Raw genomic sequence first — 17,154 nt, forward strand, 5'->3', positions numbered from 1 at the left:
CCTTGGGCCATTGAGGAAAAACAATGATGAAACTTCCCTTATTGGCCACAAGATGGCACTGTGGTCCACTGGGATCTAAAGGGCCCTGGGGAGTCCGGGAGAGCGCTTGGGAGGGAAAGGGTTAAGAAAAATTAGGGCTTGGATCCCATGTTATGCAGATGTTGCAGCAGTTTTCAGTTATTGCTAGGCTACCTACAGCTATGCAAGACGGGGGAAGTCCCTCTAATCTTTAATGAGATCTACAGTTGAGGAATTTTGTCCTGGTAGCCTTGGTGCAGGTGCAGAGGAGCAACTGCCTTAGCAGAATAGGGAAAAGCTAGGGTGGGCTGTGCCCTGAGCCCAGTGCGTCTCTGCTGCACCTCATCTTCCCTGCAGGTCTCACCAGGCAACAGCTTTAACCTGCTTGAGTGATCTGGGATTCTGCAAGTTTATAAGTGATAACATCACCTTGGCTGAGAGTCCATTGGACACCAGGCACGTGTTCTCTGGAGAATAAAATATATTGAGAACAAGTTCTAAAACACCTAAGTAAACAAACTACTGAAAGAAAATGTTAGTAGATGCACCAAACTGTGCTGTTAGAGGTGAAGATAATCTACTAGTAGAATTATCGCAAAGAGACTATAAATTAAATCTCTAGTAAGTATTTGTGGGCATAAAACAGTGTCTGAGTCCTCTCAGTGTAGATTAAGGAAGGAATTCAGCTATTATCTTGACTTTGGCTTGGATGAAAATCCATGAACTCCTCAACTGATTTTCTTGTAATATAGTACAGAATAATACTGAGCAAACATTTTATTTTCTCCAGCCTGTATCCCTCCTTGGCACTAACAGGTAAAGCGGACACCTAGAGGCAAGGTTTATTTAGTTGGGATCCATTAACTGCGGGACTGGGAGGTCCACAGCTGGGCTTTACAGGGAGTACAAACCCCACGTGCAGGGATCCCCACATGTCTGTGCTGTGCCCAACTCCCCACTGTGAGGCTGCCAAAGGGGGAGGTCCGGGTCACCCAGGACCCCACTCGCAAAGTGGGGAACAGGCCTCTTGCTTGGCAAAAAAAATCAATTCACCAACTGGCCAATCTATTGAAAGTCAAAATAAAAAAGAAAAGGAAAGTCTCAGTTGTGAGAGTGATGAATGCCCAGTTTCCCAAGTTATGAAATGTATAGCAGCTCATGGTTCTCATAATGATTTCAACAGCACATAAAGATATTGTAAAACGCTTTTGTTTGTCTATAACTTTCCTTGATAACGATCCTCAGTTGTTTTTCAGCCCACGCATCAGTTGAGCTTATTTTGATGCCAAATTTCAGTGTTGCCACTTCAGTCAACAAGCACTTCTCATATTCTCCATAATTTACACAGGTATGTGTGTTCCTGTCTTTTCTTATTTTTGTGTGATTCATTTTTAAATTGGGCTGTACAGAATACAAGTGTATATTTGTAAATGACTCCCATATTTTATGCAATTTAGCTGTTTACTTTTTAGTAATAATTTTATTTAAGGTTTAATTGAGAGTAAAACAGAAATATTAATACAAGGACATCCTGGTACATTTTGACAAAAGCGTATGCCAGTGCACAGCAACGAAATGATTATAAAATAAATTCCGTCATGCAGGAAAGGGAGGTCATGCTCCTTTCCAATCAATTTCTCTCCCAGAGATAAAAACCTTATTTATTTATTTATTTATTTATTTTGAGACAGAGTCTCAGTCTGTCACCCAGGCTGGAGTGCAGTGGTGTGATCTCGGGTCACTGCAAGCTCTGCCTCCCAGGTTCACGTCATTCTCCTGCCTCAGACTCCGGAGTAGCTGGGACTACAAGCATACGCCACCACACCCAGCTAATTTTTGTATTTTTAGTAGAGACGGGGTTTCACCGTGTTAACCAGGATGGTCTCAATCTCCAGACCTCATGATCCACCTGCCTCAGCCTCCCAAAGTTCTGGGATTACAGGCACGAGCCACAGCACCCGGCCAAAACTTTTCTTATTTTTATCACTACTGACTAGCTTGATCTATTCCTAAACTCCATATGAATGGAATCATATAACATTTTTATTGAGTTATTTTCCTCCAAAGTTAGCATTTCTGAAGTGTATGCATATTGTTGTATCAGTAGGTCATTTTTTCTTATGACTAATTTTCCATTGCATAAAAATACAACAACTTGTTTATCCATGCTCCTGTTGATGGATATCCATGTTACTCCTGTCTTCAACTATTATGGATAAAGTTGTTATGAATATTCTTGTGGAATTCTTTCCTGTGGACCATACGCGTTCTTTTTTTAAAATTTTCTTTTACGTGTAGATTTAGAGTGGAAATACTGACTCATGGTGTAGACGTGAGTGCAATGTTTGCCTGTCCCCACAAAAGCTCATGTTGAAATTTGTCAATGTAATGGTATTGGGAGGTGGGACAGTTATGACTAGGTCATGAGGGATCTGCCCTCAGAAAGAGATCAATGCCCTTATTGTGGGAGTGAATTAGTTGTCTTGGGAATGGTCTTCTGATAAAAAGGATGAATTCAGTTATTTTCTCTGACTTCGGTGCTTGCTTCCCCTTCCTTCTGCCTTTGATAACAGCAGGAGGCCCTCATCAGTTATGACCTTTTGATCTCGGATCTATAGGCCAAATAAATCTATAGGCCAAATAAATCTCTTGTCATTATAAATTACCCAGTCTGTGGAATTTCTCTATATCAGTAAGAAAGAGATTGAAAGAAAACATGGTGCTGAGAGTGACACTGTTGCTATAACAAGTACCTGAAATTGTAGAAGCAGCTTTGGTTAATGGCAAATGGGTAATGGATAGAGGTTGGAAGAATTCGGAGAAGCAGACTAGCAAAGGACTTGATTGCTGAAGCAGAGCATTAAGGGCAATTCTGGTGAAGGTTTAGGGGGAAATAAGGAACAAGGTATCAGAAATTGAAGTAAATGTTATCCTTGTTGTAAGTAGCAAAAACCTTGGCAAAATTGTGTCCTGTTCTAGGACTTTATGGAATAAAAAAATTATGAGCCATTAGCTAGGATATCTGCTGAAAGAAATATCTAAGCGGCTAAGCATTCAGGCTACTGTGTGACTACTTTCAGGCACCAGGAATTTTAACCCAGCTAGAAAGGAGCCAAGGGAATAGATTTTGCAAAGCAGCACTGATGGTGACACTATCTCCCTCTGCTGTCCTGTCTCCCATAAGCCGAACTCACTCTGGAGTTAGAGAAAAGAGGAGCCAGTTAACATGATACACTGGGGTAAGCTTCTGAAGGCAGGGTGGATCTGGAGGTAATAACAAAAACTGTCCAGAGCACTACATATAGGATGGCATTGAGGGTGCTGAGTCTAAAGCTGGGTAGGTCTGTGCTGTGAGTTGATAAGGCCCTAGAATAATTTCTGGGGAATCTGTACTCTCGAAAATTTACAGACAACTCAGGTTTGCTTTGGATCTGATCAGATGGACTAAATCTTGGGAAGTCTGCACCGCTGGCCACCCAGGAAAGGGGCTGGGAATGTTGCCTGGGACAGGAAAATACAATAAGAAATACTGGTGTGAATCTAGCATCAGAAAGATGATGCAGGGACAGTCAGGAAGAACTGGAAGCTGAGGTTTAATCACAGACTCCTCACCCTTCACCGATGGGCAGGTGATGGAGCACTGCAGCACTAGGTGGGAGGAGGGTGAAAGGGCAATGGGGCACCCTGCGAGCTTGGACAGTGTAGGCAGAGGAGCAACTGTGTCACCACAGGAGCTTCTGCCTTCACCCATCCCTCCAGTTCTGTAGGATAGGTAGAGTCCAGGGTTTGTGTAGCACTAGACCTAAGGAAGCCTGCATGGGGAGGACACAGGACAGCGACATCACAGGATACCCCTCCCATCAGGAAAGTCAAGGCCCAGAACTCACTCAGCTCTTCCCCAGGAGGACCAAGCCCTGCATCAGGTGCAGTGCTGCCTGCCCCACTGTGCCATGGGCCCCAGGCTCCTCTGCTGGGTGCTGCTTTGTCTCCTGGGAGCAGGTGAGTCCTGTGCACAGGACAGCAGCCCCATTCTCAGGTTTCCCACCCCTGTGTCTTCCACTTTACCTTGGGGAGGACCTCCAGGCTGTCTCCTGAGCTCATTCTCCATCTGCTTTTCCCACAGGCCCAGTGGAACCTGGAGTCACCCAAAGTCCCACGCACCTGATCAGAACAAGAGGACAGCAAGTGATTCTGAGATGCTCTCCTATCTCTGGGCACAGCAGTGTGTCCTGGTACCAACAGGCCCTGGGTCAGGGGCCCCGGTTCATCTTTGAGTATTATAAGGAGGAAGAGAGAGAGAGAGGCAACTTCCCTGAACGATTCTCAGGTCGCCAGTTCCCTAACTATAGCTCTGAGCTGAATGTGAACACCTTGGAGATGGGCGACTCGGCCCTGTATCTCTGTGCCAGCAGCTTGGCACAGCCCAGCTGATTCACTGACATTCTGTATGTAAACTTCCTTCCTTAGCTTTGACTTGAGAGCTACAGGCCCCACCCAGGTCTCACTCCTTCAAGGGAAGCTTTCAGTTGTTTGGAAAGCATGTCTTATATCCCACTGAGCGCAGAGCTCTCTCAAAGAACAGCGTCCAGGTTTTATACCCTGAATGTGCCCGCTTCTCTGCTGCATCCTCTTGCAGCTGGTCACTTCCTGGGTAACTTCAGAACAAGAGTGACTGCTGAGCCCTAGATGTGTGCTTGATTCTTTGTATTTGTTATATAGCTTAGAGTTTTTCAACAGTCTTGTACATCAAACATTCTTATTCTTCCTTTATAGATGGGAGGCTCAGGGACATTGAGTCATTTTCCCCAGTGTCTCCTGGCTTGTAAGGATCAGAAGTAGGAAACAAACTAGTCCATACATTTTCCACCTACCCCTCTGCTCCATCATCACCTTCTGTGTCCTAGTCAGTAAGAGAGAGCCCTCATACTGCCCTCATGACCACCAGGGCCATAGTAGAGGCTCAGATTTCTTAAGGAGTCACTACTAAGGCCTCTTCATTAGCAACTTTGAAGAAGCTTAAATTTCACATTTAAAAAAATTCATTTATATGCATTCCCCACGTCTTTCCCCCGTCTGTAGCTTACATTTTCATTTTTATGGTGTTTTTTGATGCACAACAGTTTAATTTAATGCAATAAAAATGAAAAACAATTTTGTGTGTAGACAAAAACTGCTGTCTCATATAAATGTCTAAACATATTTTTCTCAATTTATTCTACTAAAATTTAAGTTTGGATTTTCACCACTAAGAATAAATGCACCTGAAATAGATCTCATGTGAGAAAATAGATAGAGACCTAGGAATGGGAGGGAAGCATATATGTTCAGTGAAGAAGCAATAACCTGTTAAAAGAGCCCTAAAGTGGACGCCCTGAGCTGATGGTGGCGAGGGAGGTGGAGGGCAAATGATCGTGACCCTTGTCAGTCTGTTGTCTTGTAGAAGAAAGCCAGGAGCAGAAACCACATGGGCGAAGGTTTACGACTGGACTGTAGGTTTAAGGTTGCAGCAGGTAGAGGGAGGAAGAGCAGGCAGGGGGCAGAGTCACTGGCTGGCAGGGGCAGTGGTATCATCAGTTAACTCTACTGACATTCAGGATTTATGTTCCCAAAACACAACCTTAAAAACCTCCCCACAATTTCCCCATTTTTCTGTGACCTTGCTATGACCACCAGACTCCTCAGTGGTGTGGCCTTTTGCCTCCTGGGGGCAGGTGAGTCCCCTAAAGCCTTTTCCTTGGCTCACCACATCCTAGCCTAAGCCTTTACCTCAGGTCTACATAATTGGGTCCCTCCTTGGGCACTCAACTTCCTTCTATGATAGACTTCACAGAAGCTGGGACAACCAGCTCCCAAAATACCAGAGAAGAAATGCAGGACATGGAGTGCCACAGAGATGCCTGAGACTGCCATCCATGACTACATGTGTAGGTGTTAATAGGCGCTGAAACTGGTGTACAGCTGATCCATCCCAGCACGCACTATAGAGAAATCCCTGAGGGTCTGTGTCTTTCTCTCAAAGCCAAATATATGGCCTTGGTGTCAGACAGCCTCTCCCAGACCTCTGTGCCCTCTTGCACCAGCCTTCACCCCACAGCCACCTTCCTCTGCACACAAAGCTCGGTGGAAGATATAGGTGGCCTTGTCTTCACGAGACCATGATTTGAGCAGTGGGTAATGTCCCGTAGGAGTCTCCCGAACACTGCCTTAGAAGTCTTCCTCAGTTGCTCTCAGAAAGGAAAGTTCATTTGAAATTGTATATTGCAGACAGTATTCACAACACAGGTACGTTCTTTTCCTTGTCAGCCTTCACAACTCCATCTTTCCCACACCATGCTCATGTCAGTCCTCAGCCTCCTCCACGTGATGTCTGCTCCCAGCTGTCCTCTCCCTTTCTCTGCACCCTCATCTCCAGTCAACCTCAGAAGGGTCAGTTCAGGCCATTTCTCATGCGTTGTGCTCCTCCCACCAAAGGCCTTTCCACTCCACGCTGTATCCTCTGGGTCAACACAAGTCTCTTCTTTTTTGTTCTGGCTCCAAATCTCAGTTTAATTACCACCATCTTTAGGAAGACACTCCTTCAACAGTTTTTCTAGGCTGCACCTCCTTATTATAAATGCTCACAGCTTATAATATGCATTAGTATTCATAGATTTAACACCATTGTCATTTTCCATGACTTTGGGTGACTAATGGATACTTGTGCTCTAGACTGTAAAACTCCTCATTTCAGAAATTGTGGATGTTTTGTTCCCCATTTTATTGTCAATACCAACAGCAATTCCAGGTGCCAATGGCCAATCTTGAAAGGATAAAGAATGGATAGTGAAAGGCCCTCTGGGTTCCCACTTAGACTCTTTCAGAAGTCTGGACGCATTAAATGGGAATCTCTATCCTTTCATCTCCTAGGATCTAATGAGTCCTGGAAACATGAGAAATCCCTGTCATGGATGAATCACTGGATCCCAAGCCTTTCTGCAGGACTGAACTTCCTATCAGGAGGCCCATCACCCTCCTGGCCTGTTTCCTTCTTCAATCTCCTTCCCTCACAGGTGTCCTGGATTTCGGAGTCTCACAGACACAGGGCACCTAATCATTGGCAGAATGATCTGAAATATAATGTTAAACACTGGCATTAAAAGGTGATGGAGGCCAGGTGCAGTGGCTCACACCTGTAATCCCAGTACTTTGGGAGGGCAAGGCAGGCGGGCCACGAGGTCAGGAGTTTGAGAACATCCTGGCTAACACGATGAAACTCCATCCCTGTGAAAAATAAAAAATCTAAATTAGCCGGGCGAGGTGGCGGGTACCTGTATTCCCAGCTACCCAGGAGGCTGAGACAGGAGAATGGCGTGAACCCACGAGGTGGAGCTCATAGTGAGCCAAAATTGCAACAGTGCACTCCAGCCTGGGGGACAGTGAGACTCCGTCTCAAAAAAAAAAAAAAAAACACGTTATGGAGAAGAAAACAAATGGCTTTTCCATTCTCTTAGGAAGCGTTTTCCCAAGGCACAAATATCTCTTTGGGTGGCTTTGAGGCCATGGTGCCTGATACACTGAACTATATCATTGGTGTCCATTTCCATGAATTGGTTGGCAACACCAGAGACACACAGCTCATGGTAACCAGCTTCCTCCAGACCACACATGATTTTGGTGCAGGGTGCTGAGCAGAGACCTTTGCTTGTTCCTTTCTTTTCCCAGATAGGAAAGGCTGACTGTGAGGCAGAGGCTCCATTTTCAGAGCAGGGCTGTGTGTTAGTCTCTGAAGAATTGTGAGAGTCATTCTGGGTGGAAATAATCAAATATACAATCACTAAGGATGCTCCACGGAAAGACCGAAGTCCTACTTTTGCAAGAATTATTTGCATCTATGCTTTAAAGATGAACACAGTTTTATCTCTTTAGGCAGGAAAGACCAAAAATAGACTAGCTATTTTAAATAACTGAACCTTAAACAGACCAAAGTCAGAACATCTTCCCTAGGGACAGCATTTTCTTCCACCCACTCGCTAAATCTGTATTTGAGAAAGCTGTGTGCTGTTGATAAATGCTGGAATATCATTACAATCGACATCATAATAATACTGCTACTTGGATCAGAAACAAAGAGCATTTCCAAAGCTTGAAAAATGTAAAACTGGAAACAAGCTCTTACTGAGTTTGGAAAAGCAGGCACTGGAGGGTGCTCATTTCTCTTCCTTTTCAAATCAGGGGGCTATTCAAAGCCTGTTCTAGGACAAGGAGTGAGATCCTCCACTTTCCCATTGTGATCAGGCTTTCAGAGGTAGAAGCCTTATTAGTTCATAATCAGCACAAACCAACCTCACCATCAAATGTGTCGACCTCAGTGCTTACCCTCCTCAGCAGTCAGAGACTGGCTGTGTTCACCAGGAGCTCGTGCGCTTTTACGGAGCACACTTTATCCTCGGTTTATTACAAAAAATAAATGAGCCTTTATGGGGGATCCATAAACAGAAGCTTTCTGTGCTTTACCCATTTAGACACTACAAATTCTGATGCCTCATGAAAGGTATAAACTTAAAGCTTGCATGTGGTTAAGATTTTCTAATAACCAAATTCAATTATATATATGTATATACATCGAAAATGTCAATAATGCTCTCAAATCCAATCCCACCTTCCATGGGTAACCAATATTAACGCTCTGGTGTGCTTCTTTTCACCCCTTTTTTCTGTGTTCATGCATACCTTTCTACCCAAGTACACCTGCAGAAAATGGGTTCACCTGTACACTTTACCTGCCACATGCACACTCTTTTCTGTTAACATACCTTGATCTTTATTGTTGCAGATTTTTCGATATAGATCTAACTTGCTACTATTACCTGCTTCATATGGCACAACGAGGGTAGACAGGTACACTCGTGTTGTTATCTGATTCCTAAATTCTGCTAGATGTTTTCTAAAGTGACTGAATGGCCTCTTTTGGCTTCCAAGTTCTCTTCACCCCAGCACCCAGCTGATGATTCCAGCTTTTCCATCACTCATAGTCCTAGCAAGTGTGAGAGCCCCACTGGTTTCTCCTGCATGAGGAGACAGGGAGGGATAAAAGGATAGACATTTATCAAACCTACCAGAGACTACACAGTATCTCAGTTAATCCTCATAAAGCATTGAGGGGAATCTTAGTCTTGTTTTGTAGATGAGTCTAAATGAGGCAAAAGTCCAGGAATGGTAATGAATGGCCTTGCCCATGGTCTCCAAGCTAATAAATGTTGGAGCCAGATGAAGGACAGTCACCTAGCTTCTGTGTGGAACTGATAGAAGGGTCACTGGAGTTTGAGGGAGGGGAAGTCTAGAACCATCTGGGGCTGTCTTCAGATCAGACACCAGGGTTAGGAGAGTCTGTGTACCCTATAGCACTGCAGGCACAAATATCGTGATGTTGGCAGTGGGCAGGTACTAGAGTGGGTAAGTGGTTAGTGGCCTGGAACCAGAAGATCTGAGCTTTGAGAAAATTATTCCCATCACAAGATGTAGCAGAGACACTGATGTGGACACACAAGGCCAGGGAGCTCTGTGAGGAGCTGTTGTTAACATGAGGGAGGGAGGAGAAGAAACTAAGTGGTCACTTCCTACACATGAAATGTAGAGGAAAACCATATTAAGTAGAATCCCATCTGATTTTCATCAGTGTTGCTTTGTAAGCAGTTGGGAGGTGGTATTATTTATTTTTGAGTTTAAGTGAACATCTATATGGCTCCTTTACCTTATGAAGGCTGGTGGGGAAGGGAAAAATGGCACGGTCAATGGAGTCAAAGTTTGCTTAGTAAATAACTCAGAGTTCAAAGAGAGACTCTCATGGGCCAGAAATTGGTAAAGCTTTCTGGATTCTAAAATTAGGAGGATCTTATTTTCTTTGAATCAGCAGAGAAGGAAGGAAAGGCAGTGGGGAGGGACAGTTGGGAATACGGAATGTCGAAGACAAAGGACACATAATTCCAAATTCTAAGCTGTGAAACTGTGAAGCTGTGATGCAAACTTCTGCTTCTCCTAATGGATTTTCAGGTCTCAGCACAGATGCACACCTGAGGGAGTAATTTCTTTGGAAATGAAGGACAAACAGCTGCGTTAAATATTAATAACAACTCCACCTTACAAAGCACACCTGGAAATGGAAACAAGATTATTTTTAAGGCCTTTTCTACTCTAAGAGTCTCTAAGTTGCTGGCCAGGTGAGAGATGAGGAAGGGGCGGGGTGTTGATCCACATGCCAAGAGTACCATGAGGCATATATTTCTGAGAGTGCATCAGAGCCCTAAGAAGAATAATGCCCTTTATGTTGTTTCGCCCTCTGCCATCCCAATCCCACCCCACCCATAATTAAGCAGCCAAGGAAATGAGGGGAGCCAGAAGGAATCAAACCCTGCTGCTTGGTTCAGTAGACACAGGGACCTGGGGGAAGGGTGTTGGCTGGATCTAGGAGAAGATGATGAGCTCAGAAAATACATAAGCAGAAACTCCAGGGGAAAGCTTGTGAAACCCTGGAGGAATCACAAGATACGGTATTAGAGCTCCTTTTTATTTATTAGTAAATTTTATTTATTACTAAATTAATGGCAGGAATCCTGCACAAAGGGATATGCCCTATGAAACATGACATCTCAAATACAAACAGAGCATTCTTCCTCACCCTAAACTCGGCCCTCTCTCCCCAAGCCCCTCACGCATCAGGCCACCTTTGTGCCCATAAGTCATGGGCAGTGCTGGGTGGTCACCGTCATCCACACAGAGAGGGCAGTCAGCAGCGTGAGGTGGTTCTGCCTGCTGTGGTCTCACTCCAGACATGGAAATGAAGGGCCCTGGGAGGAGCTGAGGGTGCTCAGCTGGGCTTGTCAGGAGTCCCATCTGTCAGTGAATTGACAAGAAACAGAGCAAAACTTGTCCAATGTTGATGAGCCTGCCCCTGGGATTTGGAAACTTGATAACAGAGAAAACCAATATAGACAAAAGATTTTAATCAGAATTATGGTCAATTAAGCAAATTAGAAAAGGATACTTGAAGGAGTATTTGGGACACAGGAGTCAAAAACACCAGGAAGACATGGGGAGTTTCCCTAAGACTCTAGACTACAGCACTATGTAGATAACTAACACCAGACTATTAAATTATATTATTGAAGAAATAAAATTTACATTGAGTTACAAACTGTTTACAAAAGGTCATGAAAATCTTGGAGACTTGTTTCAATTCAGACAAATGTGTCCTTCTCATTCTCAGCTGTTCACTGGTGCATTTGTCTTGAATTTGACTAACTGGGGAATGGGCGTGGCCTCTCCTGACAGGAAGGCTCTGGGGCCCAGGCAGGGAGAATGAGGTCTCAGAATGACTCCCTTGAGAGTCCTGGTACCCTTTCACCAATGCACAGACCCAGAAGACCCCTCCGTCCTGCAGCACCTACCATGAGCATCGGCCTCCTGTGCTGCGCGGCCTTTTCTCTCCTGTGGGCAGGTGGGTCCTGGGCAGGGCCCCTTGCATGGATTTCAAGGCCCAGCGCCTTCCCATTGGGGGTGCAGCAGCAGCTTTGTTCCTCTCTGCAGGTCCAGGGAATGCTGATGTCACTCAGACCCCAAAATTCCAGGTCCTGAAGACAGGACAGAGCATGACACTGCAATGTGCCCAGGATATGAACCATAACTACATGTACTGGTATCGACAAGACCCAGGCATGGGGCTGAGGCTGATTTATTACTCAGTTGGTGCTGGTATCACTGACATAGGAGAAGTCCCCAACGGCTACAATGTCTCCAGATTAAACACAGAAGATTTCCCACTCAGGCTGGAGTCAGCGGCTCTCTCCCAGACATCTGTGTACTTCTGTGCCAGCAGTGACACCACAGTGCTGCATGGCCATCTTCTCTCTGCACATAAAGTCAAGTAGGCTCTTCCCTCCTCCCCCACCCAAGACTCAGGGATGCCCTGGGCAGAGTTCTCTGCACCACGAACCTTGGTACCCCGACTGGCCCCAAGTGGCCCAGACATTATGAGCCTTGCTCTGTGCCCGGTGCCTCTGCAGGCAGTCTCAGCCAGGCCTGGACTGATCCCAGGTCCTCATAAGTTTCCTTTGTTGCTCTGTCTGTTTTTTTCTCAGAGTTCTCCTTTTGGGGTGGGGCCAGGGCTTCCCCAGCTGCTACTTTTCTACCCATCATACTGAGTCCGAGGCCCCCAGGACGGAACACGGATTTGTAGTTCACATCCATCTAGACTCCCGTCTCTCCCTGGTGACCATGTTGCTTCCTTTCGCTTGGGTTTCCCCCAGCCCCCACCGTCACATGGTCTCTCCTGTGGCCCACCTTTCTCATCTGGGCAGTCATCCTCCAAGGCCTTGCTGGGTCTCTCCTCCTCTCACCTCCCCGTCCCTCTCTACTGCAGCCATGAGGCGAGACCCTCTTCTGTGCCTCCTTTCTTCCCATCACAGAGATTTCAAAGGCCATTTTCTCTGCCCTGGTCTGGAGCCTTCCTTCCTCTAGTGGCCAGCTCCTACCTGTGCTTCAGATCTCAGCATGATCAGCCCTCCTGCGGGAAGCACTCCCTCCCCTCCCAGCTGAGATCAACTTTCCTCTCCTAAGCTCTCATAGAATCAGATGTCTGTTAGTAACCTTTAGCACCACTGGGCTTTCTCAGATACGTGTCTGATTATTTTTGTGCTCCACCCATTTTTTTTTCTTTTTTTTTCTTTTTGAGACACAGTCTCACTCTGTCGTCAGGCTGGAGTACAGTGGCACGATTGGCTCACGGCAACCTCCGACTCTGGTTCTAGCAATTCTCGTGCCTCAGCCTCCCAAGTAGCTGGGATTACAGGTGTGCACCACCACAATCAGCTAATTCGTTTTTGTGTTTTTTGTAGAGATCAGATTCACCATGTTGGACAGGATGGTCTTCATCTCCCAGCCCCATGATCTGCCTATCTCAGCCTCCCAAGGTGCTAGGATACAGGCATAAGTCACCACACCTGGCCTCTCCACCCAATTTTTAAGCCCATGAGAGCTAAGTCTGTGCCTGCTGCATTTACCAACATCGGTGCCTGGCATGTGGGGAGACTCATTTCACAGAGAATGGATGAGTGAATGAGAGGCCGAGTGAGTGATGAGCGGGTGGATGAAACAATGGTAGGAACACATTACATCTACTGTAACCTGGCAGAGATCTAGCATTAAATATAAGAAATCCCACCCCTTTGATTGCTGGGCCCAGGTTGGTCTTGGAAATTGATGGGGAATCACTATCATGGCAACCACACCTGGGTCAAGGCTTCCTCTTGTGGCTGCAGCACCTGACCTCCTCCAGGTGTCTGTGCTCTCCTTCAGGGTCTTTTCCCACAACAAATCTAGACAGATCGGAGATCCACTTCTAGAATTCTATGCTTAAAGGTTGTTCCTTGAAATCACTTCTGGTAAGAAAATCTCCATTAGGTTTGTATAAATAAAACAGGGCAACTACAAATTTGACATTGTAATGGATTTATGATCAGAATTACACGATATGCATATGTGGCAGGAGCTGAGGAAAAGAGGGTCTGGAGGAGAGAAATAAGAAGGTGAGGGAGCCAGTCAGTAACCAGGGATCCTGGATATCTGGGCAGGACAGGCTGGAGTGGCAGGGACACGGGAGGATCAGAGCATGCCAGGCCATGCAAGTGGGACCTTGAGCCAGGAGCACAGGAAAAGGCCACGGAAACCTGCTTCTGGGGAAGCTGTTCCCTCTGTGTGGGGGCCACCCCTGCAGGTGCACTGCCAAACACTGGGGGCAGCCTGGCTGCTGTTGGCCAGCACTTGGGAAGATGAACTGAACACAGGGTACAGAAGGAACAGGTCTTCCTAGGTCTGTTGGATGCCTCTGTATTTGCTGGTCACTGTCTCTCACTGTCTGACCATAATGACCTGCCTGGTGTAATAGTGACTATTTTATCTCTATCTAACAAATTTTACCTAATGTATCTTTGACCATCTCTAACCCAAAATGGTAAGAGAAATGGCATTCTTATCTTGCCCTTGCAAAGTTGATTTAACGCAATCCAGCACAGGATAGATTTTCCCAGATTAAGGTATCTGATCATACAACTGTCTCAATCTTCCACAGTCCCTGGACTCCTCTCCGGGGAACACCTGTGCTACCTAGGTGAATGTGGACACAATTTGTATGTAGATGTTCCAGACACTGGCTACTAACTTTCCTTTAATCCTGTGCCTAAAGTCTCCCTCCACCTATAGTCAGGGTTCTGCCTCCTTCTTCTATCTCTTTCCTGAGTTTCCCTCCTGATGGAATTTCATGGACATCAGACTGCTGGGCAGAGTGCAGTGACCTGTGGAGACAGTGGGAGGGAATCTCACCTCTTGCTGCCGCCTTGGACTCAGTTCTTTTATAACCAAAGCAAGTGCTCTGGTCTCCCTTTGGACTCTGCAGTATGAGAAATGCATTTGTAACTTTGCATTTGTAACTTTGCCTTTCCAGAACAAAGCTCTGTCTTCTCTTGGCCCAGTCTAGCCCAGTAGGCTTAATTCATGATTTATGTCACCTTTTAATTTACTCAAAGGAGAACATATGATTTCAGAGTAAAGAATATTCATTTTACTTTGTGTAAGTTGGACCCAAACAGTAAACTGTGTACTTGTGTTCCATCAGTGTCTTAAATTGAGCAATGGTAAAACAAATCTTTGATGCTAGAAATTTAGGTCCTACTGTTTTATATACGGAAGTTCCCAGTGTCCTGGGCACACAATAGATGGGCGTTAGTAAGTCACACTATGCCCGAGATGGTTTTCTATGGGTTTATAGACTAGTATTCTCCCATTGAGCAAGCATAAGAGCATTTGCTTCTTCAAGCTCATTTGTCACTTTGTATGGGAATTTCCAATTTGAAATAAGTTATGCTTTTAAATTTGAAAGAGTGTGAAGTCAGACAGGGTGCAGTGGCTCTTGCCTGCAATCGCAGCACTTTGGGAGGCTGAGGCGGGCTGATCACAAGGTCAGGAGTTTGAGACCAGCCTGGCCAATAGGGTGAAACCCTGTCTCTACTAAAAATACAAAAACATTAGCCAGGCATGGTGGCGGGCACCTGTAGTCACAGCTACTTGGGAGGCTGAGCCAGGAGAATCGCTTGAACCTGGGAGGTGGAGGTTGCCATGAGCCAAGATCCTAATGTTTTTCATATGGAAGTTCCCTGTTAACCAGTCCAGGGCATGGAATAGATGAGCGTTAGTAAGTCACTCTATGCCTGAGATGATTTTCTATGGGTATATTTTCTGAGTTACAGTTAACAAAGGTGGGAAGTGATCCCAGAAGTAAGGCTTGAGGGCAGTTCTTGAGGGAACCCAAGTGATGGGACAGTCCCATTGGACACATGTGACTGGGGGAATGGAGGAGGCTGGGACATGAATGGGGATGGCAGAGGGGACCCTCACTTGCAGGAAAGACAATGAGCTTACCCCTTTGTGCCCTATGTTAGGGGCACTGTTGGCGCATCCTACAGGACATGCCCAGCAGACGGAGGAGAGGCTGTAGGATGAGAAGATGAACTCAGAGAGGCAGTGTGAGGCATCAGGGTACAGACAGCTCTGGAGCCCAAGGTGATGAGCCATGCATCAATGTTAAAACAGAGCTTATAAATATTTAGAGCCTCACCCAAGTGTGTTCTAATATCAATGCTGTGACCCTGACATCCTGGGGATTGAGAGAGGAAGTGATGTCACTGTGGGAACTGCCCTGTGGGGATAAGGACGTCCTCCATCCTCTGCTCCTGCTCACAGTGACACTGATCTGGTAAAGCCCCCATCCTGGCCTGACCCTGCCATGGGCACCAGGCTCCTCTGCGGGGTGGTCCTGGGTTTCCTAGGGACAGGTGAGTCCTCTGAACACCAAGGAGTCTCATTTTTTTTTCTGTATGTAGGCGTGTGTGTGTGTGTGTGTGTGTGTGTGTGTGATGACTACAAATGTTTTCCTTATTCTGTTGCCAGATTCTATTTCCACAGATCACACAGACACTGGAGTCTACCAGTTCCCAAGGTACAAAGTCACAGAGAGGGGACAGGATGTAGGGGCCAGGATGTAGCTCTCAGGTGTGATCCAATTTCGGGTCATGCAACCCTTTATTGGTATCAAAGGCCCTGGGGCAGGGCCCAGAGATTCTGACTTTCTTCAATTACAAAGCTCAACCAGACAAATCAGGGCTGCCCAGTGGTCGGTTCTCTGAGAGAGGCCTGAGGGATCCGCCTCCACTCTGAAGATCCTGCCTACACAGCAGGGGGACTCGGCCGTGTATCTCTGTGCCAGCAGCTTAGCCGCAGTGTGGCACAGATGCCTCCTTCCTGTTCACAAACCTCATCCTTCTCTCTCCTTGCAGCTCCCAGAGACCCTTAATAGAGGCCTCTCTTTGATCCTCACTTTTCATGGGAAAGGAGTAGATCTGGACATCGGCTGTCCTTTGGGTAGAAAGAGACCACAGATTCATTCCTGAAACACAGTGAATACAAATGTAGGTGGTGAAAACAATCACAGCCCACAGTCCTCGGAGCCAGCTCACTGCTCCAAGCAAGAGTGGGTGTCTTACCCTTGGCCTTTAGGGCATATATGGTCTTAGCCTTGGCCTTCAGGGCGGACATGCACCTTCTATAGGTCTTGGAGGCTGCTGTGCTGCCCACATTCGTGAGGTTGTCAAGGGCAGGAAAGATGCCTCTTCTGCATATGTTGGGGCATCTAGAAGGTCTGAGGCTACATCACCAGGAACATCTTTCTTCTGAAGCCGTTCTATCTCTGTCACCTTGGAAGTTTCTGCAACAAAATATCAAACCTCTCTTCCTGTTTGAAGTAAAGGTCTGTGCAACTTTTGTGGTCCTTACTTGATAAATGCAATCACGATAACAAGAGGACATCATTTCTTCTGTCTACCTTCAGCCACATGTATCCTTTATTTTGTTTCAATTTGCCATTGCTGCTGTCCTGATAGACAGAAGCATGCATTCACCACTGCTGTGAGTTCACCTTGATTCGCTCAGGAAATCTGATTTTTAGACTCTGAGTGTTTTCATTGTTGTCCAACTCAATTGATTTGAAATAATTTTCCTAAGGTCTTTAACTCAAGAAGTGTTTTATTTACCATATTGAATCTATTCCTTTTT

General features: G+C 45.9%; 1 pseudogene and 2 gene segments (V, D, J or C); all 3 read left to right on the top strand.

Annotated features, from left to right (window-relative positions):
* The first annotated feature begins 3,733 nt into the window (after positions 1-3,733).
* On the top strand, positions 3,734-4,449 carry LOC105511433. The segment is given in 2 exon segments: positions 3,734-4,017; positions 4,142-4,449. Coding segments are annotated over 2 exon segments (357 nt in total).
* A 6,908-nt stretch (positions 4,450-11,357) lies between these two features.
* On the top strand, positions 11,358-11,921 carry LOC105511434. The segment is given in 2 exon segments: positions 11,358-11,491; positions 11,581-11,921. Coding segments are annotated over 2 exon segments (432 nt in total).
* Positions 11,922-15,829: 3,908 nt separating this feature from the next.
* Positions 15,830-16,493, top strand: LOC105511435 (annotated as a pseudogene). Its single transcript, XR_001001719.1, has 2 exons — positions 15,830-15,878; positions 16,009-16,493. The product of XR_001001719.1 is annotated as a T-cell receptor beta chain V region CTL-L17-like (transcript).
* Positions 16,494-17,154: the final 661 nt, after the last annotated feature.

The sequence above is a fragment of the Colobus angolensis genome, unplaced genomic scaffold (assembly GCF_000951035.1).
Source record: "Colobus angolensis palliatus isolate OR3802 unplaced genomic scaffold, Cang.pa_1.0 Scaffold2, whole genome shotgun sequence".
In the NCBI taxonomy this organism is placed as follows: domain Eukaryota; kingdom Metazoa; phylum Chordata; class Mammalia; order Primates; family Cercopithecidae; genus Colobus; species Colobus angolensis.